Consider the following 22,568-nt stretch of genomic DNA (forward strand, 5'->3'; position numbering starts at 1 on the left):
AGCGTGTATGTGTCTCCCGTAGGAAGTGAGGCCGATCGCCCCCCGCTACCCCCGCCTCCCCGTTCTTTGCTCCCAGACCACGCCCCCGACCGTCGCGATTGGCCGGCTGTACTCTGCTGTACTTCCTGGCCATGTCCTGTTACTGTTGTTGTCGCGTCGCACTAGTGCTGTCACGCGTAGAAGGATGTTTGAGAGAGATGAGATTCAATTTATTGTCAGTGTACAGTACAAGTACAGTACAGTACAGCGAAAAGTATTTTCACATCTCATACGTGGAGACGTTTGAATACGCGGATACTACTAACAATGATGTCATGCAGACAATAGGCCTATAGAATAATGTAGGAGGAGGAGGAATGGATGGAATTCTGATGGCTCATATATCTACCTTTCAGGTGGTGTAGAATTAGCATCACTATAACACCTCATTAATCATCTCTATGTATATACTAGGCTACCAATACGTTCAATTACAAGTCTTCTCTCCCAAGCTTGTCAAATAAAAAATGTAAATGCTTTTCCCCCCCACAGTCGGTCCTTCATAATAATGATAATAATAACAAAATAACTCAAAATAGCCTGATTCCACGCTGGCTACTCCCCCCCCCCCTCTCTTCCCAAACATAATAATAATAACAATAATAAAATGAACTCAAAATAGTCTGATTCCACGCTGGCTACTTTAGACTAAAGCATCAGTCTCCAGACGTTTTTCCCCCTCTCCCTCTCTTCCCAAACCTGCAGTCACACTGCTTTTCTGTGGGCAGTAATGCCACGCTATTCATGTGGTACAGTAATCGAACTTTACATCATTAGATGGTATTTAGCGACGGTCCAACAACAATATTGTCATCGGTCGGTCGGCAGCGTTGTAAATCACACTGACAATAAATTGAATCTCATCTCTCTCAAACATCCTTCTACGCGTGACAGCACTAGTGCGACGCGACAACAACAGTAACAGGACATGGCCAGGAAGTACAGCAGAGTACAGCCGGCCAATCGCGACGGTCGGGGGCGTGGTCTGGGAGCAAAGAACGGGGAGGCGGGGGTAGCGGGGGGCGATCGGCCTCACTTCCTACGGGAGACACATACACGCTGTGGGCGATGAGGAAGGTTACAGAGAATAATGTACAATATCACCTCATTATTTGTCATTTACTTCTCTTCAAGCCACAAAAAATACACAGTGTACAAGTTCACATGTCAATTTAAGATGAGGAAACAGACAACTTAAATACCATCTTTCTACGCAGGACCTGGTTGTTATATAATCATAACCCCCTGCAATGTTCATTACAAAATACTTATATTGACAAATAGTCCAGGCAAACTAGCTCATTTTGGACCCAAAACAGAAAGTAATTGTAACAGAATTTTTTTCTTCACAGACCTTTTCTATAAGGTCTCCAGAACAACATACTAAAAGTCCTAATAAATCCTAGTTGCGGAAATATGTTTAATTGGCACCAATCCAAGAAATCCACCCAGGAGGAAAATACCCAGAAAAAATTTTTTTTCTGGGTATTTAAGGAGGATCTGAGGGGTCTAACTAGGGGTTTGTCATGATGCCGAATCCATTGCAGGCATTTGTTTTGCACAAAAAACATTCCGTGGGCTAGAAATGGCCTCAGAAAACAATACACGTATGGGTGAGTATTCATGTTAGTCGGAGGCCTTAAGGGTTTTTTTCTCGCGCTAATCAGTCTAAAAGTGCAAAATTTTGCACAGATGTAGCTCAGGGCATGCTCTAATGATTTAGCTAGGGCGCCCGAGTCTGTGACATTCGGGGTCGCCACAGCGGCCAAATCAAGTTGGGCTCCCGTCGACTTTAGTGATGAAAAGTGATGAGTCAGAGTTTTGTGGGTGCTGTGGTGACCCCGAAGGTCGCCGACTCGGGCGCCCTAGCTAAATCATTAGAGCATGCCCTGAGCTACATCTGTGCAAAATTTTGCACTTTTAGACTGATTAGCACGAGAAAAAAAAAACCTAAGGCCTCCGACTAACATGAATACTCATACGTGTATTGTTTTCTGAGGCCATTTCTAGCCCACGGAATGTTTTTTGTGCAAAACAAATGCCTGCAATGGATTCAGCATCATGACAAACCCCTAGTTAGACCCCTCAGATCCTCCTTAAATACCCAGAAAAAAAATATTTTTCTGGGTATTTTCCTCCTGGGTGGATTTCTTGGATTGGTGCCAATTAAACATATTTCCGCAACTAGGATTTATTAGGACTTTTAGTATGTTGTTCTGGAGACCTTATAGAAAAGGTCTGTGAAGAAAAAAATTCTGTTACAATTACTTTCTCGTAAAACGCTAGTTTGCCTGGACTAAAATAAGATAATTCTCTGTGAATAATAGTAATACAGTTTTACAAGTCATGGCCTTTGCCTTTAAGTCTGATGTATTATTATTATTACACTTATTATTACCCTTATTATTATTATTATTTGCAACCCTTACTTATCAACACATTTGACCAAGACCACTTATTGAGAGCAATGTCCTAGAACATATAATTTAATTTGTTAGACTAATTTCAATTGCTTTCTGTAACATATCATATAGCCTATGTTTTATTGCTACAGCTACTAGTGTTGACTGATGATGTGTTGTATATTATTGTACTGTATGTCTTAAATGTTTTGATGAATGGAACACACAAGGACCACAATGGAAATAAGGCTTTTTGGGTTAAATCCTTTTAGCACTATTGTATAATCGTACCACTGTACTATTTGCAAACTGTTAATAAATGTATCAATCAAATGTAGTGTGCATGTGTGTGTGTGTGTGTGTGTGTGTGTGTGTGTGTGTGTGTGTGTGTGTGTGTGTGTGTGTGTGTGTGTGTGTGTGTGTGTGAGCTCGCGCACTGTCCACACAAATGCAGAACTCTTGTCTGTGTGCCAAGGTATAACCCAACAGTTAAGATGCATATTACCCGATTTTTTTATGCGTGTACCTTTTGTTAGCCCACTTAGCCAAGTGCCTCTCCTCTGTCAATAAATGGCAATAAATCAATAGAGACCAAATCAAACTACAATTTCATTGTTGATTATTGTTACAGTGGGCCTACAGCATAGTAATCAGCTGCCATTGTAATTTTCATCCATACATTACTCATATTACAGTATTATTACAACTTATTGTTACTCAACAATCATTTTTCGCCCTATACTTTATCATTACAAATATTACAGCACTACTCTGACTAAAACATCTGTAGAGTTTACATAGTTTAGAATATATTCATACAATTTTGCCTATCAATTGATGACACCTTGGTGAACAATTCCTCTATTCACTATATATGTTTTCAATGAGGTCTTGAGGCTCATTCACTATTCAGAAGGCAAAATGTCCATAGGCGGAGGTCTTTTTCAATCATCTTTTCCTAGGTAAGTGATCACAGCAGGACAATTTGGTAAGAGAAATGTGATATTTTACACTGTATTTGTGAATTTTCAGGAGTTAGCTGACATTTTGTGAGTCAAGAGTAGCCACAATCATTGTAGTTTTGTGTCCACAACTGTTCCAATTTGGGCATACATTTTAGGTGGATTCTTCCCCTGGACCCCCCTGGGGTACAAAGATAGCAGGGGTTGAGTGGTGCCTGTGTGCACTGTGCAGAGATGCTGGGATTGCAAGTACAGGCTAATAAATAACACCGGATCTGGATAAAGATGACGAAAGGCACACTTTATAACCAACATTTTTATTTAAATAACCAGTTCACTGCATGCCAAGTTTACACCTTCTTACTCTTCCTGATGAAAGTTGTGGTACCCACGGACAAAGTCTGGAATGGGAAATGTAAGACAGCGATTAATTGTTGTGCACAAGATGTAGTGCTTTTCTATTTATTTTAGCTTTAAATATGTGTAATAAGAGAGAGACAAAGATAGGATAGGCCTACAGAACAAATAAAGGAAAGCAAATAACCTACCTCTACCATCTCTCCCCCCTTGAGCTCTTGGATGTGAGTGAACTTGCCAGTGTTGGTGACTAGCTTCCCTCCGTCCATATTGACAGTGCACTGGGGATCATAGAGACAGAGACAGTGAATATATTTAACCAGCTAAAACAGATGATGATGATCCACTCACATCACAGAAATAGTATTGTTAGACACAAAAGACATACCTAGATTAAGACTTTTAGTTCTATGCAGAATGATTTGCCTTATTAATGAAGGGGGAAAGTTACTGTTCTGTGTGCCAAGGTATAACCCAACAGTTAAGAGCTGAGGCACATTGCCCGAGATATAGCATTATGCTTCTCCCTTTTGTTAGCCCACTTAACCAAGTGCCTCTACTTACTTGGGTAGTATTATTAATACAAAGATAGCATGGTATATAGCATATTTCAAATTTATTGATGTGAAGCAACACTTTTGGTGCGGCTCTAGAGATTTGCATGTGCACCTTGATCTGTTTGCCGTCCATGGTGGTGATGTCAGCCTCTTTGCCGATGGTGAAGGAGTTGGTGACAGACCTTCCAGGGGTCTTGGAGGTGATGACAAAGCTGTTACCGGTCTGCTGGATCTCAGTACTGGGCTTGATGTCCTTGGCAATCTTGATGGTCTCGTCAGGAAGTCCTGGGGCATGAAGAGCACAACAGGGAAGTCTTCTCATCAATCACTGTTCAACTTTTCAACATACTGAAAAGTGGCATCAAAGGTAAAATGCTGTTTAATCCCCAAATCCCCATAAACATCATCAACATCCAATTTTGACCACAATGGAAACAAGTCCCCAGGACCTTTTTGTATGTTATCCTTTCAGCCTTAATGTTTTACTGTACCACGTGCTGTTTACATCAGATTAATAAAGTATTCAATCAATCAATCAATCAATCTATGAAAGAAAAGAAAAACAGTCAGATCTTCCTCCAACATACCAAGTCATTGCTATTCAAGTTATTTGTGACATTATAATAAACTCAAGAAACACCTGCACACAAATTGCACCTTTGGTTTACTCTACCAATTTATTTGAATGCCAATCTTTGCAATGTTCGAGTCATATTCACACTCCTTACTCACCCATGGCTTTGAGGAATGCCTCGTAGTTCTCCTGTTCGTATACCTGCCATGTTCCACTGAATGCCATGTTTTCTAGAAAGATCCGGGTTCTCCTTCACCAAGGTGGGCAAGAGGCTGTGACAGCTGTGTGAAGCTTGTAGAGAACACCACTGTTCTCACACCTTCTTATATCAGAAGGTGGAGAAGGGGGGCCCAGGACTGTGATTAATCAGTAACAAAGGCCTCTGGAGTAATCCAGAGGCTTTTGTACTCTAGGTTATTTGAACAACCTAGCGTTCACTTGCGCCTGCTTGGCTTGACCTCAACTTCAAGTGAAGCGGGATGATGATTTTGGATAGGTGGAGTGTGTCACGTGTGATCTGTGCTGCACACTCTACAATGGCAGATGCTAAAAGTGGTGGGATAACATGGTGATATGGTCTGTGTAACTACATTCTTGTTAGCCTTTTTTGCAGGGTAGGTTGACTGAACACATTCTCACCATAAGGGACAGGGCATTGAAGGTAAACCGGAGCAGAGGAAACCTACACAAACTCAGAGAGAACATACAAAACCCCGATCAGATAAGACTGATGACCTTCTGGTTTTGTGGCAATAGTGCCTATGTGATATTACGTTACTGTTGAGGGGACAGATCATTCACAGGCCCCTCATGTGTACAGACTCTGGCTATGTGAGATACAAGCTGTACTCAGATGGAATGTGGGAGGGGTGGCACAGTGGCTCAGTAGGCAGAGTGCCCGCTTGGGCAATTATACCCCCTGGTTTTTAATTATACTAACCGTGGCTACCCCTGGGTGTCAAAGTGTCCTTCAGCAAGACACTGACCCCCAACTGCTCCCGATGAGCAGATTGGTGCCTTGCCATGGTTTCCTCTGTCGTCGATGTGTGAATGGGTGGCACATTGGATAAAGGCTCTATCGAGGCACCATTTACCATTCAAATATAATGTATGCAGGGAAGTGAAAATCTGCAGTGAACAGTGTAGTCAACAGTTGAGTAGCTATAGTTTGATGGCAACATTCTAAATCAACCATTCATTAAATATGTTTATGCTTATTTCATTTTATTACAATTACTTAAACAATACTAAATGTTATATTATACTTCAACAAGTTGGTGTAATTTTTACAGAAGTTTCATTAATTGATTGTTAATGCAAAACTGTGTGGTGAATTTACTAAAAGATGATCAGATACCCTACTGTCTGGGCTCCTATGGAGGGGTCAATGACACTGTGGCTGTTTAGCTTTTTTTGGACAAGAGCAAATGACAAAATATCTGCTTGCATAATAATACACAAGTAAACCTTTCACTTTATCTTATGACACACATTTGTACCAGAGTATAAATATATTCTGGTAGAAATGTGTCATAAGATTGCTGTTAATATTATTAACAAGAACAGCAACAACAACATTGATGATGATGATGATGATAATAATAATGTTCATAATAATAGGCACCCCCATAATAACTTTGAATAAGCAACTTTATTAGCTACACACAAGTGAGGACAGATGTATTTCAAATGTTATACAGCATAGAGTTCAATAGGCCAATCCTTGAGCATGGTGCAGGGTTTCTGCCTCATTACAGAAGTATTTGTGAACATACAAGTTCAAACCTATAGTCTAACATGACAGCTCTAATGAAATGTAACTCTCACCATAATTGGACAGTTCTGTCAAGAAACAGGAGGACATGTTATTACCATTTAGCCACATGCAGATTTGCTTAATGAACCCAACCTCCTATAACCGCCTGGTCATTATCTCTCAAAGCTATAGCAAAAGTTTCAGGCTGTGTATTAATTGGATACGTGATGTTCTTGGCATATTCATTGCCTGGTGTTACAATTTTACAGACATATTTAAGGATATGGAAGGTAATACTTTGAAGTAAACCCAGGTAAATACTCAAAAGCACGTATGCTAAATGTGTCCTCAGTCTCCTCACTCCTCACAATAAACAAAACCAAAATGTTTATTCATCATGTGTTTGAATCAATTAGGTTTCTATCTCCTTTTCATTGAAGGTCAAACTAAAGCACACAAATCACCTCAAAACGAACTCATCCTGATATTGTTTTAATCAAACTGCACAGCGTTTGCTGGAGGCATATCCCCATGCTTGTATATGCTCACGGTCACATTGACTGTCTGAGTGCCGTACTTGTTACGCACAAAGACGTTGTAGTTGCCAGAGTTTTCCATTGTGACATTGTTGACAGTAAGTGAAGTGCTCTTAGGCTCCTTGGTGATGGCAAACTGACCCTGGTTGGTGATTTCTCTGTCGTTCCTGAGCCAGAACATTTCTGGTGCCGGGTCACCATCGACAAAGCAGGTCAGGCACAGAGACTAAATAGGACAGGAAGAGCAGACAAGAATAAGAAAATATATAATCTTAATGCTTGAGAAGATGTCTATTACTAGGCTACTCTGGTTTCATCACAAAATGTGTCACCACACAGCTGAACAGCTAAACAATCCGTAATGATGCTAAGATACAATTGAACATGAACGTGTACTTTATCTCTAACAACATTGTACCTTGCCCTCCATTATGGCCACCACATCAGGGAGACCCTTTGTAACCCTGGCCCGATCTGGAAACAACAAGGGTAAGGTTTAATTGTGGGCTCGCCTAAAGGCGAGCACACGTATGTTATCTTCATTATTTATTTATTTCTATACTAGTCAGTATCCTAAAACTTTGGCGCGCTTCATCTCCTAAACGCTTACACCTTTCAACACCATTCAAATTTTTATGTGTTCAGCTTACTGAGGACAAGTGTGCGTGTATTTTTCTTTTTGAAATGTTTTGTAGTTTAATTATAAAAAAATAAAAATGTTTAACTTTAAGCACCCAATGCATTTCCAATGGGTCCCCAGAGTGGAGAGAAGGATAATAGACCCATGTTTATGTTAAGGCGCTGTGGCTGCAGTGTTCACACTTCAGATATGCTATCTATATCATTGCGTTCACACAGGTCTGCTCTCTGATTTGATCCAAATGTCTAAGCTGTGTGATGTATAAAACTATAGTTATAGTTAAAACTATAAATAAATGTCCCTCTCCACTCTACTGATTACACAGCTGTGATCAAGAATCAAGTCCGGGCGATGGGATGTAAATCCCATAGCCATATATCCTAGAGCCCGCAGGGACAGTCAGCCATATTAGTGGTTGTTGTTGGTTGTCAGGGAGATATCAAAACCAATGCATTTCCAAGTCAGATCCACAAACACAATAAAAGCCATGCTCCACTCCTCAGTCTGGAGTGGCCACATAGAAGAACGCCTTGGTTATAGACATAGTGGAGGACAGATGTGATCTGGGATTGTTAGCCTACAGTATATGCACTCAATATACTCCACTACAGTTGGAGTCCATTTGACAGTTGCTGGTTCCCAAACACAGAATCAAAAATGTAGATCTAGAACACATATAATATGTACAGTACAGTAAGGTTCAGTAGAGTACAGTAAAAGTACAGTAAGGTTCAGTAGAGTACAGTAAAGTACAGTAAGGTACAGAAAGGTACAGTACAGAAAGGTACAGTAGAGTACAGTACAGTAAGGTACAGTAAAGTACAATACAGTACAGTAAGGTACAGTAGAGTACAGTAAAGTACAATAAAGTACAGTAAAGTAGAATAAAGTACAGTAAGGTACAGTGGAGTACAGTAAAGTACAGTAGAGTACAGTAAAGTACAGTATAGTAAGGTACAGTAGAGTACAGTACAGTAAGGTACAGTACGGTACAGTAGAGTACAGTATAGTATAGTACAGTAAGGTACAGTACAGTACAGTAAGGTACAGTAGAGTACAGTACAGTAAGGTACAGTAGAGTACAGTAAAGTACAGTAAGTTACAGTAGAATACAGTAAAGTACAGTACAGTAGAGTACAGTAAAGTACAGTAAGTTACAGTACAGTACAGTACAGTACAGTACAGTAAGGTGCAGTACAGTATAGTAAGGTACAGTACAATACTGTAAGGTACTGTACCTTACAGTACCTTAAAGTATCCTATTTGTTGGGTTGGAACCGAGCCCACACTGTTTCGAAGGAACAGTATTTCTAGTTCTAGTTAAAGTCCTCAACCTTAATCATTCAATCAATTTGGCAGATATAAATACCGTGGGGATTGACACATGCTACTCACTTTTCTCAGCAATTGCCACTTGCCTGCAGGAAATAAAGAAGGGATCGAATCAAAGTGACATTACACAGTGAATAAATACCCTGTTGTTACCTCTGACCCCTCTACATACATAAGTCTGACCCCCATCTGTGTGTTCAACACAGAAAGTCATGCTGAATACAAGATGCTGCACTTACTTCAACCTTTGGAACTCTAGTAAGGCATCTGCAAAGGCTGTCAGAAATAGAAAATAGGAAAAGTATCTGTAAATGACGTAACTTGATTTAAATCATAAGAATACACATTTGATTTATAATGCTTACTGAAGAAAAACAAAATATTTGTTAAAGAGATCCCTGGCTAATACAACAAATATGCCTTAATACATTATAATTGTCCTCTATAACTACAATGTAAAATTAAAAATAGCTTAAAGCTATACTGTGTAAGATGCTCAACTAGTGGTCAGTAGCCCTATAGCAAACCGCGGTCGCGTTCGCGTCTTTCGCCCGTTTTTCGTACCTTCACACCCCCGCGTCTGCCTCCACAACGCCGAGAGCTATCTTTAGAGGGTCCCTGGTTCCTGTGCGTTCAGGCATTCCGGAGAAACGGACTACTTCACCCTGCCTGGTAGGCGAGATTACCTTTTGAGTAAAGAGACACACGGGCGACTACAAATATGGCGACCCCACTTCAAGATGCGCTGTGATTGGCCGGTAGTGTACCATGTGTGCATGATCGGCGATGTGATTGGGCAACGTATACACAACGTATACAGATGATGCAGATTACGTCATTTTGGCGCGAAATCCGGTCCACGGCCAGGATCATAGAAAACATATAAAGAGAAGGCTTCAGAAGCTGAAAATAACGGAGTGGGTGTTCTAAAACTTTAGCGATTTAACAGTTAGGACAATTTTAAGATTTGTTTTATAAAAAAAGTTACATGGTACAACTTTAAATATTTTATTTCTTCTAGATATAGCTAATCTTTCACTCAATAGGGGAAATGCCCGTCGCAAGTTGATGATGTCATAAATGTCATGTGTGATCTATCCCTATGGAATTTATGACATGCATGTGAAAATAAAAACAAACGTAATACTTCCTATGGTTAATATTAGCATATTTCAAATGTGTTTGTGTTTTTTTTGCACATGCATGCCATAAATTCCATAGGGATAGATCACACATGACATTTATGACATCATGAACTTGCGACAGGCATTTCCCCTTTTGAGTGAAAGATTCGCTATTTCTAGAAGAAACAAAATATTTAAGGTGTTTTTAATTTTACATCGTAGTTATAGAGGACAATTATAATGTATTAAGTCATATTTGTCGTATTAGCCAGGGATCCTTTTAATACTATTTATGAAGGATTATGTTTATGAACTCAAAACAAATGTTTAAAGTCTCAACATGTTGTTTTTTCTTTTCTTTTCTTTTCTTTTCTTTTCTTTTCTTTTTTTTCCTGCATCTGTTTCGACTGGGGAGAAAATGTCAGATAAAGGAAATTAAAATGGCTCTCCCACCAACCTTGTCCTGACAGTTCAAGATGGCGTTTGTGTGTCTCCTGTCCATCAAACATCTCCAGTGTGTATTTGCCCTTGTCGTTGTCTGTGGGGTTGAAGATCTCAATCCAGACCTTCTGCATACTGCTAGCAGCCTTGCATCTGGCTTCTTGGTCAATCCTCTTCTCCCTGCAGGGAACGGAGTAAGTAGTAAGAGGTATTTATTTTCCAGTGAATTAGACAAAGAGACTTAAGTTTAGCGATGCATGAGCTTGAATACTTTTCATTTAGCTGGTCATTTTCTATGGACTGTGGGCGATTTTTTTCTTTTTTTTTAAGCTGCATGATTTCTGCCAATCAAAAGGTGTACAATCTGAAGTGGGGAGGGGGGCTTTTGGGATGAAATAATCAGATATTTTTCATAGTGGGGAAACATCTGCAGAAAGAACATCAATCATGGAGCAGTACACTCGGGTGAAATAAGGGATTTGTTAACTTCCAGTTTTGCAGAGAGGTGTTTCCATAGTTTCCTATATATGATCAGATTACCAACAGCTATTCCATCACCTTGTTCTTGTATCTTATCTTCTGTCAGTGTTTTGAAAAAGGAATGGTCCACATCACACATCATGAATACATTTCTTTCTTTCTTTCTTCAGTCACCTGCTGACTGTTTTCTCATGGCTGTTCTTAAAACTCCCAGCAGGTGGTGGTAGCAGCCTGAAGAAACCAACAGGACCTACTGTATTACATGCAGAGTTCGAGTTACGTGGGTGCCAGTGGGGTCTTAGCTCCCATAGTTAAAGTCTGGGACCCCATAGTCAACAACCCCCTTTGGGGTCTCTTTTTTTCTAAGTGTGTTTTTTTTTTTTTTTTTTTTTCTCGTTTTTTTTTATTTTTTATGTTCCATTGGAAGAATTTATATTATTTATGTTAACTAGATATACTAAATAAACATGTTAGACAGTAAGACTGAACAATGACATCACACCGTTTAATCCTACTATTCATTTTATTATTATAAATCAGGCGCATTTAATGTGGGGTGTGAGTCTTCCTTTACCGTCCGGGTTATAACACACTCGCTGCAATGGTTCCTACCTTTCCCCCAGGGCCGAGGAGGCCCTGGATGCAGACCTACCCAGCTGCGTGGTCTCGCCATGGCCTGGGCATAGGCTAAGCTAGGAACCACTGTATCGAGTCTTTGCACTTCTAGCCACGGCCCGGACGGCAAAGGAAGGCGGACACGCCGGACAGCAACACAAAACAACCAAACAAAACAACGCTGTCTTAGCAAGACTGTAGCCTTAGTGTGCCTGTGCCCGTGACAATGTTTTTTTTAGTAAATAAATATGAACCCGACCCGCCTTGTTTTGAGAAAGAAAAATACCCATTTTAGCCGACTTTATGCTACCAGAACGGCCTTCGGCGCCGCCAGAATAGGGCTCCCATAGCTCTGTGGGCATAACTCGATCACTGATTACATGACATCCCCATGTATGCTCTTGTCTACTCTGCAGACTACAGGATTAGATGTAAACGTTCATCTATTTCTTTTTCCATTGCTGAACAAAATTTGTGTTACAAATTTCAAATTGTCTCAATGAAAAAGCTGGTGAGAAAGAATGAATTCATTGCACTAATCTTGATTATACAAACATCCCAAAATGTAAAGTATACAGAATCATCTTCAGATGATTCAGTATACAGATCGACTGGAACAAAGTGTCTTCTGTTTTTCAGTCTGTTGTGGAATTTGGGGAATCAGTTGTTCCACAGAGCAGCCAGTGCTACGATGCTGAGGGTGGAATCGACAAAAAACTTATGCTAAAAAGGACAAAGGTTCACACCTACAGTATAACAAAATAGTTAATGGTATAGCGATATGTACAGATAATAGCTATTTATTTAATATGCTGTATAATAATGTATTGTATACTTTCAGTCTACTTTATATTGCCAATGCCACAAGAAAGTGGATCAAGTTACCCACCAAGGCCACTTAGCCTGTCTACCGTACTGATGAGCTCTATATTGACAGACACTCTAGTCCATATTGTTCACATGCTTTCTGCCATGCAAGCTTATTTGGGTCAACTCATACACATGCCTTTGGCTGTTACAATGTCTTTCAACCAGCAGATGCAAATCAACCCCTTTTTTTATCAATGTTAAGAGTATTTTATGAAAAATCATTAACGATATTCACAAAAACATGATATTTTAAAAGTAGTTTTTTTTCAAAAATTTCATGGACCACCATATTAATATGTATTTGGCCAAGGACCCCCATCTGAAAAATGTTGTTTTGTGCCAGAGACCCCAATATTTTGTGTTTGATCTTGAAAAATATTTTCAAGATCATCTGAAAATAGACGATCTACAAGCTCACACGATTGTGAGCCGATGTGAGCCGATCAAATAGCCAATGTACATAATATGGCCATGGGTTATGGTGGTTAACACTGCGGGGCCGTGGGCCCCACTTTAAGAACCACTGCCACGTACAGTAGGATGGGGTGTACTGTGTATGCTCAGGTTCAAAGCTGTGCCATGTGTATGGACTCACTTCAAGTGCCAGCTGGTCTTCAGGTAGTTCAGATAGTATTTGAGAGAGCAGTAGAGCTTGAAGCCCACTGGGGTGCACTGAAGCTTCATTGGGCCTGCTGACAATGCTGTGGGTGAGACAGACGGAGGAAGAGACAGAGTGAGATGGAGGTGTTGGTGATGAATACAAAATAATTCTGGAGGAAAATTCTTAATGACACCATTTGTTTACATTCGTCAGCTTGGATAATTGGATCTGGGTGACAAAAGCAACCCGGATCGAATTTCAGTTAATTGAATCAGTTAATACATTACATAGTATTCTGGAACATCACACCAAACAATTAATTAGCATGGGTATTGGTTGTAGTAGCCCCAATACCAAAAGAGCACCCTGAATGTGAAAAATAAAACTAGCCGTTGACACATTGGGCAATGGATGTTCCCTAAATTAGGGCTTTGTGATTAACTCACCGCACTGTTTGCTCAGGCGCTGGAGAAGCTTATCATACTCTGTAAATAAAGAGAATAATTAAACCTCCACACAAAGTTGTAGGCTATATTGTTGTTGAACTCTTTGAAGAATAACAAACACAGGATTAGACCACAAGGTGGTACGCTATCTGAATCCTGAGGGTCCCATCCCTTAATAAGGAGATGGAAATGTTACGGCGCCAAACATTTAGATGAGAGCCAATTGGATTATTGATGGTGTTTATTTGTTCACGCGATGGCAGCATCATGCCTCACCTTCATTCAGTAATTCCAAGGTGCTGACATCCTCTCCCCTCCTGTCAGAAATCACAGCTTTGTACACGCCCGTGTCTCCCTGTGTTACCTGGGGGAAACCAAATCATAAAAAAGAAATGCATTCAGAACGTATTCTATTCTAATTCTATTCTATTCTATTCTATTCTATTCTATTCTATTCTATTCTATTCTATTCTCACTGTTGGGTATTATTAACCTTGTAACAGCATGTCCAAAACCACAACTTTTCAAGAAATGAAAAAAATATCCTGCGTTCCAATGGATCCAATGTAGTTTTTAATTATTTAGTTAATACTTTTCATTGGTTAAATATTTATAAGAATGAAAGGAAGTCCGCACGGGGCAGGCAGCTGCTGTTCTGAAAAAGTTTAATGTGCAAAGGTTACAACGTTTGGACCAACAAGCAACCTTTACACGTTAAACTTTTGCAGAGCAGCAGCTGCCCGGGCGGACTTTTTTATTTTATTTTCATATGTTTGTGTTTAATCCTGCACCAGCAGCGACCAACTATTTTAAAACATTCATAAAACCCATTGAATTAACCACTTTTAGCCTGGTGTCCCTATGTTGGCCATATCTTTATAGGTGAAAATACTCATCGTTTTCAATAAAAAAAGATATGATATTTTTGCAGTTTTTTGTGACAATGTTGTACGATAAAGTGTAAAATAGGGCATTGATTTATGAAAAAAAGGAGGATGAATTATGGACATACAAGGATTCTGCCAGACAATATTCAATATTGACTCTAGAGAAAACAAACACTGACATAATTAGATTTTTCCACCATGATAACTTGGTTGTATCCTACCGTATCCTGGGGAATATCCCCAAATACTCGCTAGGACGCCACAGAGGTGTGTAAACAACCCTATGCATATCCACACCTCACGTCCCCCTTCTCTCCCGCGGTCTCTTCCCTCCCCTAGTCCCCCAGCAACCATCTCCAATAATGAATCATATTCACCAGAGCTCTTAATGTCCTACGCTTCCTCTGCTATACGCCATAATAAGCCCCAAAAATAGAACCGGGGGGGAAAATATCCGTGACTACCTGTGGGATAACGAGGGTGCTGATTCCTGATGCCTGGTCGTACACAGCCGCCACCTGCATGCCATCCTTGGACCATTTCATAGTTGTGTCCTTGGTTACATTTGTTACCTGAACAGGAAGAGAGGCACGCCACATATATTATACAATATACACTACTATATGCATTCATAACTAACAGCATTATTTTAAGATGGTGGCTCCTGAACAGTATTTAATTTAATTTCAACCTTTATTTAATTCTCCTACCTTTTCAGGCCGCAACCCCCAAAATAATCATATTTTAACTGGGGACTCCCCCACCCTGACGAGCACTAAAGCCCTTTGCACACAGGCGCGTTTAACCGCACGGATAAAACGGACAATCTAATTTTTTGAAAAGAAAACAATGATTCTCTATGACCTCATGCACACCGGCTCCGAATTAGCCGTGCGACGAGTGGCTGCCGCCGTGCGTTTTTTTCTCGATCGAAACCAGTTCGATTCGTGCGTCTTGTCGCATGCGGTAAAAAACTCATCACTCCTTTTATGACTCCTTTTTGTATCCGCAGCGCCGATTCCGCACAGCCTTGCACACCAAATCCAATGCGTTTTATTCATGCCGCAAACGAAAAAAACGCAACTGTCCTGTGTGCAAAGGGCTTAAGAGTTGAGGCATTACATTTTGTAAAACACGGTTCTATTACATGCTCATGCCTCGCAAACGCGAGGCGTTTGTGAGCATGTAGATCGGCTATTTCCACAATTGCTGCCTCTAACATTACACTTAAATTGTAAATTGTTAAATTGTCATGTGCAGATACCCTCTATACACTCCAGGCCGGGAACATATTTTAGTGTTTGGGAGGGGCTTACAGTACATGTACAGTATGTAGCAACATATTTGTTTTTGTAGGCTAGCTGATTTAGGCCTAACTTGTAGGCCTAAATGGGTTAAACATTATGTTGGTTTTGTTTACAGTTGAGTGAGAAAACAATGTTGCACATTAAGTTCATCATCTGGAGACCCCAAAATAATTTGGGGACCCCCCCGGGTGTCCCGACCCACAGGTTGAGAACCACTGTCCTAGAACACACTGAGGGCTGGGACCCCCTTTTTCAGCAGTGCAGATTACAACAACAACACAAAACACAACAACAATATGCAACAACAAAGAAAGTCAATACAGAATGCGTAAGTGAATAAAATGACATGATCAAGAGAAATTCCATCGCATGATTTATGAACATCAATTAAAACAGGTACATTTAGATTGACCAAAGTTGACATATCTATATATTTAAAAAGACCTAGGGGACCAAGAGAGCTATACTTAAGTGAAGCCTGTAGGGTGTTCCAGGTATGTGAGGCACAACACTTGAAAGCTGACTTTCCAAACTCAGAGGAGGCATGTGGAATCTCAAGCATCAGATAGTCCTGAGACTCCAAAAGAGATCTCTCCTAGTCGCAAGGGAGGGCCATCCAACCTTATTATACAGTATGCAGTGATGGGTATTATAGCTGTCACCTGTTATAAATCTGAGGGCAGAATGGAGTCCAAGGTTTTAAGTGTGGTGGCTGATGCATTTCTATTATGTCCCCATAGTCCAGAGCAGAGAGGAACAGTGACTCATCCTTTTAAAGGGTAATATCATAACCTCAATGCATTGTGGGAACAGCCAGAGGTGAATGAAGTTCAGGTTAAATGGTTATGTTTAGGCATTACTTTACGGATGGCTAGATTTGGCCATGGGTTTGGTGTGGTTACGATCAGGGTTTGGATCTGGGAGAACAGTTAGCCAGGTGGGCCAATGACATTTGTGTGAACTTAAACTCATGGATTCAGAACTTTTAGAAAGTACAATATGCCAGTTACAGTAAAATGATTCTGATGAATTCAGAATATAATACTCATAAAAATGGGAAATATATAATATTAGACTTATTGTGAATGTAGTAAATCCCCTCCTGCCCAGTCCTGGGCAGTACCGTGCCAAACCTTTGGGGGTTGCTCTAGAAATAAATATACAAAAATAAAGTCGCCCAAGTGCTATAGTGTAGTTTCCCTTTCTGGCAACCGCAGTAATGATTTTTGTCAGACCAAACATCTGTAAAGTACCTTGCACCTCAAAATCAGTTCACAATCCCTTGTCACAATCCATGTCAGGAAATCCAGGAAGTAGGGTCCTTAGAAAAACACAGAAACAAAATGATTAACTAGCTGACTGCAGTGGACCAGAGAAACAATGACCACCTTCTCTTTCAAATGATCAGTGAAATACGCATTAATAGTACCATGGCAGCACTCCAGAGAGCGATAATGACTGCAGTATTACACTCCCAAATTGAAATACTTTCAAAGGGTGGTGCAAGACTTAATGCGGGATATTGAGTAACAGAGAAAAGGGAGCAGTGACAGTTGGCGCTGGGAAAATGAGAACAATAGGAATATGAATCAATGTGGAAGACTTGGAGTAATAGACCTTCTGTGGATCCTGTTGGGTGATATATATCGTTTAGCCATTAATCTGAGCCGTTCCCACCTGTCCAGCAGATGTCACTCTCCCCTCATGATCAGATCAGCCCGCTTTATACCTCACATTACATTCTGTTGATTTCCAATGTCCAGCCTGTTGACCTGTGTCCTGTTATCTTATTATGAGTTGTGTGTTTAAGCCCTCTTGTTAGTCTGTGTCCAATCGTCTGTTGATTATACTGTAAGTCAGTGGTTCTCAACCTGTGGGGTCCCCAATTATTTTGGGGAGTCCCCAGATGATTAACTCAATGTGCAACATTGTTTTCTCACTCAACAGTAAACAAACCAACATAAAGTTTAAGTGTATAGACTATAGAGGGTATATGCACATTTCTAAAATGACAATTTATGGACTTTTTAGTAGGCCTACCTCTAAAATGACAAATTAAACATTGGCCAAATTGTCAAATATTAGAGGCATAAATTGTGAAAATAGCCGCGAGGCGTTGTGAGCATGTAGATCTGCTTTCAGAATATAACCGTGTTATACAAAATGTAATGCCTCAACTCTTAGTGCTCGTCAGGGTGGGGGGTCCCCAGTTATAATATGATTATTTTGAGGGTTGCAGCCTGAAAAGGTTGAGAACCACTGCTGTAAGTAACCTGTTGAATTCTAGTGTCTGTAATCCTGTGTTTCTAACCTGGCCCCTGCCATCCTGGTGTATCCTACCTTCCTGCCTACCCAAGGAGAATGTTAAAGAAGGAGAGGTGACAGTACACGTACGTCACAGTGAGTACACACAGGGGCAGGCTTAGTGAAACAATATGCCAAGCAATTGTGTGGGACCCAAGGGTTTGATATCCCTTTTTTGTGTGCCCTTTTGATATTGAAATAGCCTAAGCCTTTCTAAAATGCTTGCTTAATGCTTCCCTCCCATTCTAATTGTGCTCCATTGCCAATGACGCCATGAGTTTGAAACATGCATGTATTAGAGGTTTAATTCTCTGCCCATACCTGAGAGTAGGACAGGTCTCGTTTCCAGATATAAAATATTGATTTAATTTATTAATATAACATTGTAACCTTAAGCCTTATATGGATCGTCGATACATACATACAGGTTACAACAACGTTATAAAACAAAATACAATGCAACTGAAGCCTGGTCTTGTAAAATGTAACATGTAATTCTGAATGGGTTTCTGTCTCTATTGACTGGAGAGCAGCCGGAGCTATGGCGCACAATGAACATTGTTCCAGTACCTAAGTCAGGTGACCTCACAAAGACTGACAACTACCGTGGCATCAGCCTGAGCTCACAAGTCGCCAAGACCGCCAACAGGATGATCCTCAACCGTCTCAGACCCATCTTAGACCCTCTACTGAGAAACTCGCAGAACGGCTTCCGCCCGGAACGAACGACAGTCGGGCAGATACTGGCTCTGAGGAGGATTCTGGAGGGGGTACGAGAGCGAAACCTGTCAGCAGTGATCACCTTCATTGACTTCCAAAAGGCATTCGATACCATCCACCGGGGAAAGCTCATGGGTATTCTTCGAGCCTACGGAGTTCCAGACAAAATGGTTCAGATGATTGAGTCGAGCTACAATCAGACTCGAGCCAAGGTCCAAACCTGCGACGGTGACACCAAGGAATTCGAGATCCTGGCTGGTGTCCTACAGGGTGACACTCTGGCCCCCTTCCTGTTCGTGGTTGCAATGGATCACGCCCTGAGACTTGCGATCAATGGCAGAGAGGAGGCTCTGGGCTTTACACTGGTCCCAAGGCAGTCGAGGAGAGTACACCCCATCATGGTCACTGACCTCGACTACGCAGACGACATTGCCTTGATCTCGGACACAGTCGAGAAAGGAAGGGAGCTTCTATTGGCAGTAGAAAAGGAGTGCAAGAAGATCGGCCTCAGGCTCAATGCCAAGAAAACGAAGGTAATGACTGTGAACACGGAGGACAAAACCATTTCCACTGCAGACGGGACTGTGCTCGAGCGTGTGGAGGACTTCAAGTACCTCGGGGCCTGGACTGCCTCAACTGAACAGGATCTGAAGGTCAGGAGAGCACTTGCCTGGAGGGCCTTGCACGGGATGAGGAGAGTGTGGAAATCAGAACTTGGAGAGGACCTTAAGAGGCGGCTGTTCATAGCTACTGTGGAGTCTGTGCTGCTGTATGGGGCTGAGACATGGACCCTCACAGCACAACAGGAAAAAGCCCTGGATGGAGTCTACACAAGAATGCTACGAATGGCACTAGGTGTCACATGGACGGACCGCATCAGAAATGTGGACCTCTATGGAGACCTACCACGGGTCACGGACAAGGTCAGAGGAAGAAGGATGAGGCTGGCAGGACACTGTGTCAGGCACCCAGAGCTGGAGGCTAATAAACTGACCCTATGGGAGCCAATCCAGGGCAAAGCCAGGAGGGGAAAAAGGCGAACCACCTATGTAGACGTGCTGCGGCGCGACAGCTCTGCTCACAACACTGCAGAGCTCAAGAACCTGATGTTGGATAGGAGACTGTGGACGGCAGCGATCCAGGAATCCCGAGTTGGTGTTGGCTAGACCTCACTCTCGAAGAATGATGATGTCTCTATAATCTGCTAATCCGATGTTGTTTTAACATCAGTCAATCAAAGGGTATGATTTGAAATGGAAGTGTCTGCTTTTTGCTGCCTAAACCCAGGGTTTCCTGCAGCACTTTACAGGCCAGGCGCCCCGCCCGGCCTGAAAACCCCCCCGCCCCCCCAAGGGACTAAAAAAAAAAAAAAAAAAAAAACCTTTATTTTTTTTTATTTTTTTTCAAAAAAAAATTTTTTCTCAAAAAAAGTTTTTGGACCTCCAACAATGTACTAGGCATGATCGCGATCGCGAAATTGCATGTTTAACCCCCATACCAACCCTATCTTTCAAACATGGCAGCCATGTTTGTTTACATTTGAAGAAAACATAATAGGCAGGGCAAAGCGTGTAAAAACCTGATTAAAGGGTGCACCAAACTTTTCTCGATTGATTCTTATGTATTTTTTCCTGTAGAATCCATTTCTGCAATATACATTTTTATATCGCGCATAATTAATGAGATAATTAGCATAATTAGTCAAAAATGCTAATTATCTCATTAATTATGCACAATATAAAAATGTATATTGCAGAAATGGATTCTACGGGAAGAATTACATAAAGATCAACTGAGAAAAGTTTGTTAAACCCCTTTATCAATTTTTGATGAATTCTTTCCCGTTCTTTCTGCCCATGTGTCAAATTATTTGTAACATGGGTGGAAATGACAGGACAAACCCTATTTAAAAAATGATAAAAGGGTTTACCAAACTTTTCTCTGTTGATTCTTATGTATTTTTTCCTGTAGAATCCATTTCTGCAATATACATTTTTGTATTGTGCATCATTAATGAGTTAATTAGCATATTTGAAGGATATTTGACATATGAGGGGAAATAACAGGAAAAACCTGTAACAATTTCATAAAAGGGTTTAACAAACTTTTCTCAGTTGATCATTATGTATTTTTTCCTGTACAATCCATTTCTGCAATATACATTTTTGTATTGTGTATCGTTAATGAGTTAATTAGCATATTTGACATATGAGGGGAAATAACAGGAAAAACCTATAACAATTTGATAAAAGGCTTTAACAAACTTTTCTCAGTTGATCCTTATGCATTTTTTCCTGTACAATCCATTTCTGCTATATGTACATTTTTGTATTGTGCATATTTAATGAGATCATTTGCATATTTGACACATGGGCTTTAATAATTGTATAATAAATATGCGTATGGATAATTTGGCTGTAGGCAGACAAAATTATGCCATTAGGCCACAGAATATTTACATTTGATCAAAATGAATCTATTTTTATATCCCTAGTGGAGGACCCCCGCCACTGCAGAGAACATTAAATGCTGTAACTCGGGCTAGGAGCAACCGGGAGAGCCGGGGCCGGTACCCACGCGTCCGCCTTGGCGGTGCGGAGACAGCCCTGCGTAGAGCACCACCTAGCGGCAGACCACCGCCACTGCAACCCGCTAAAAAAGCCTGTAACTCAGCCCCAGCGACCGGGGTGACCTGACGGTCGCTTATCTCCCGATTAGGGAGTCTTACTGGTTAAAAGTTATCTGAGTATTCACTCTCTCTATCTGATGCATCTGGATCACTGCTGATTACAAACTCAGTGTCAGACTCTGATGTGGAAGAAGGCATTTCTGAAGTACATATAGATTCATTTTCAGAGGATGTAGCATCTTTTATTTTCCGCCTCTTTTTAGCAGGTTGACTCTTTGGTTTCCTTCTTTGACTTTCCAGGCTCTCATCGTTGCTCTCATCATCAGCTTCCTCCCCGCACTTTGATTTCCTGGGAGGTTTTCTGCTCAGGCTTGGTGGAAACTGTTTGCAAGTGAACCCAACTGGGACAAGACTGGCAACAGACAGACAATGTTCTTGTCCCAGTTTGGACCGTCAGGTCACCCCAGTCGCTGGGGGGCTGAGTTATGGGCTTTTTAGGGGGCTGCAGTGGCAGCGGTCAGGGCTCTATGCAGGGCTGTCTCCGCGCCGCCGAGGCGGACGCGTGGGTACTGGCCCCGGCTCTCCCGGTCGCTCCTAGCCCGAGTTACAGCATTTTATGTGCGCTGCAGTGGCGGGGGTCCTCCACTAGGGATATAAAAATAGATTCATTTTGATCAAATATAAATATTCTGTGGCCTAATTGCATAATTGTGTCTGCCTACAGCCAAATTATCCATACGCATATGTATTATACAATTATTAAAGCCCATGTGTCAAATATGCAAATTATCTCCTTAAATATGCACAATACAAACATGTACATAGCAGAAATGGATTGTACAGGAAAAAATACATAAGAATCAATTGAGAAAGGTTTGGTGCACCCTTTAATCAGGTTTTTACATGCTTTGCCCTGCCTATAAGGGCTGGTATCTCCTGAATGCCTATTCAATGTTGAATAAATGTGAATGATAGCATGTAGTTGTGTT

General features: G+C 41.0%; 2 protein-coding genes across 2 annotated transcripts in view; both read right to left on the reverse strand.

Moving 5' to 3' along the window:
• Nucleotides 1–3,704: 3,704 nt before the first annotated feature.
• On the reverse strand, nt 3,705–5,208 carry fabp10a (fatty acid binding protein 10a, liver basic). The gene is made up of 4 exons (XM_080737691.1): nt 5,050–5,208; nt 4,430–4,602; nt 3,952–4,041; nt 3,705–3,804 (listed from the first exon to the last, which is right to left on the reverse strand). Exons 1-4 carry the CDS (start codon nt 5,114–5,116, stop codon nt 3,754–3,756), a joined length of 381 nt encoding a protein of 126 aa, XP_080593817.1. The 5' UTR covers nt 5,117–5,208; the 3' UTR covers nt 3,705–3,753.
• A 1,511-nt stretch (nt 5,209–6,719) lies between these two features.
• myom3 (myomesin 3) overlaps nt 6,720–22,568 on the reverse strand; it is a gene marked incomplete at its 5' end in the record, with an annotated part of 95,148 nt that continues 79,299 nt past the window's right edge. Inside the window, 13 exon segments of the mRNA XM_080741357.1 lie at nt 6,720–7,409; nt 7,602–7,657; nt 9,219–9,241; nt 9,395–9,431; nt 10,737–10,900; nt 13,281–13,386; nt 13,733–13,771; nt 14,009–14,096; nt 14,226–14,252; nt 15,084–15,191; nt 18,267–18,274; nt 18,858–18,991; nt 19,218–19,365. Of these exon segments, the coding sequence (XP_080597483.1) occupies nt 7,140–7,409; nt 7,602–7,657; nt 9,219–9,241; nt 9,395–9,431; nt 10,737–10,900; nt 13,281–13,386; nt 13,733–13,771; nt 14,009–14,096; nt 14,226–14,252; nt 15,084–15,191; nt 18,267–18,274; nt 18,858–18,991; nt 19,218–19,365 (1,208 nt within the window). The 3' untranslated portion in view covers nt 6,720–7,139.

This window comes from Nannobrachium achirus (assembly GCF_963921795.1).
Source record: "Nannobrachium achirus genome assembly, chromosome: 2".
Taxonomy (NCBI): Eukaryota; Metazoa; Chordata; class Actinopteri; order Myctophiformes; family Myctophidae; genus Nannobrachium; species Nannobrachium achirus.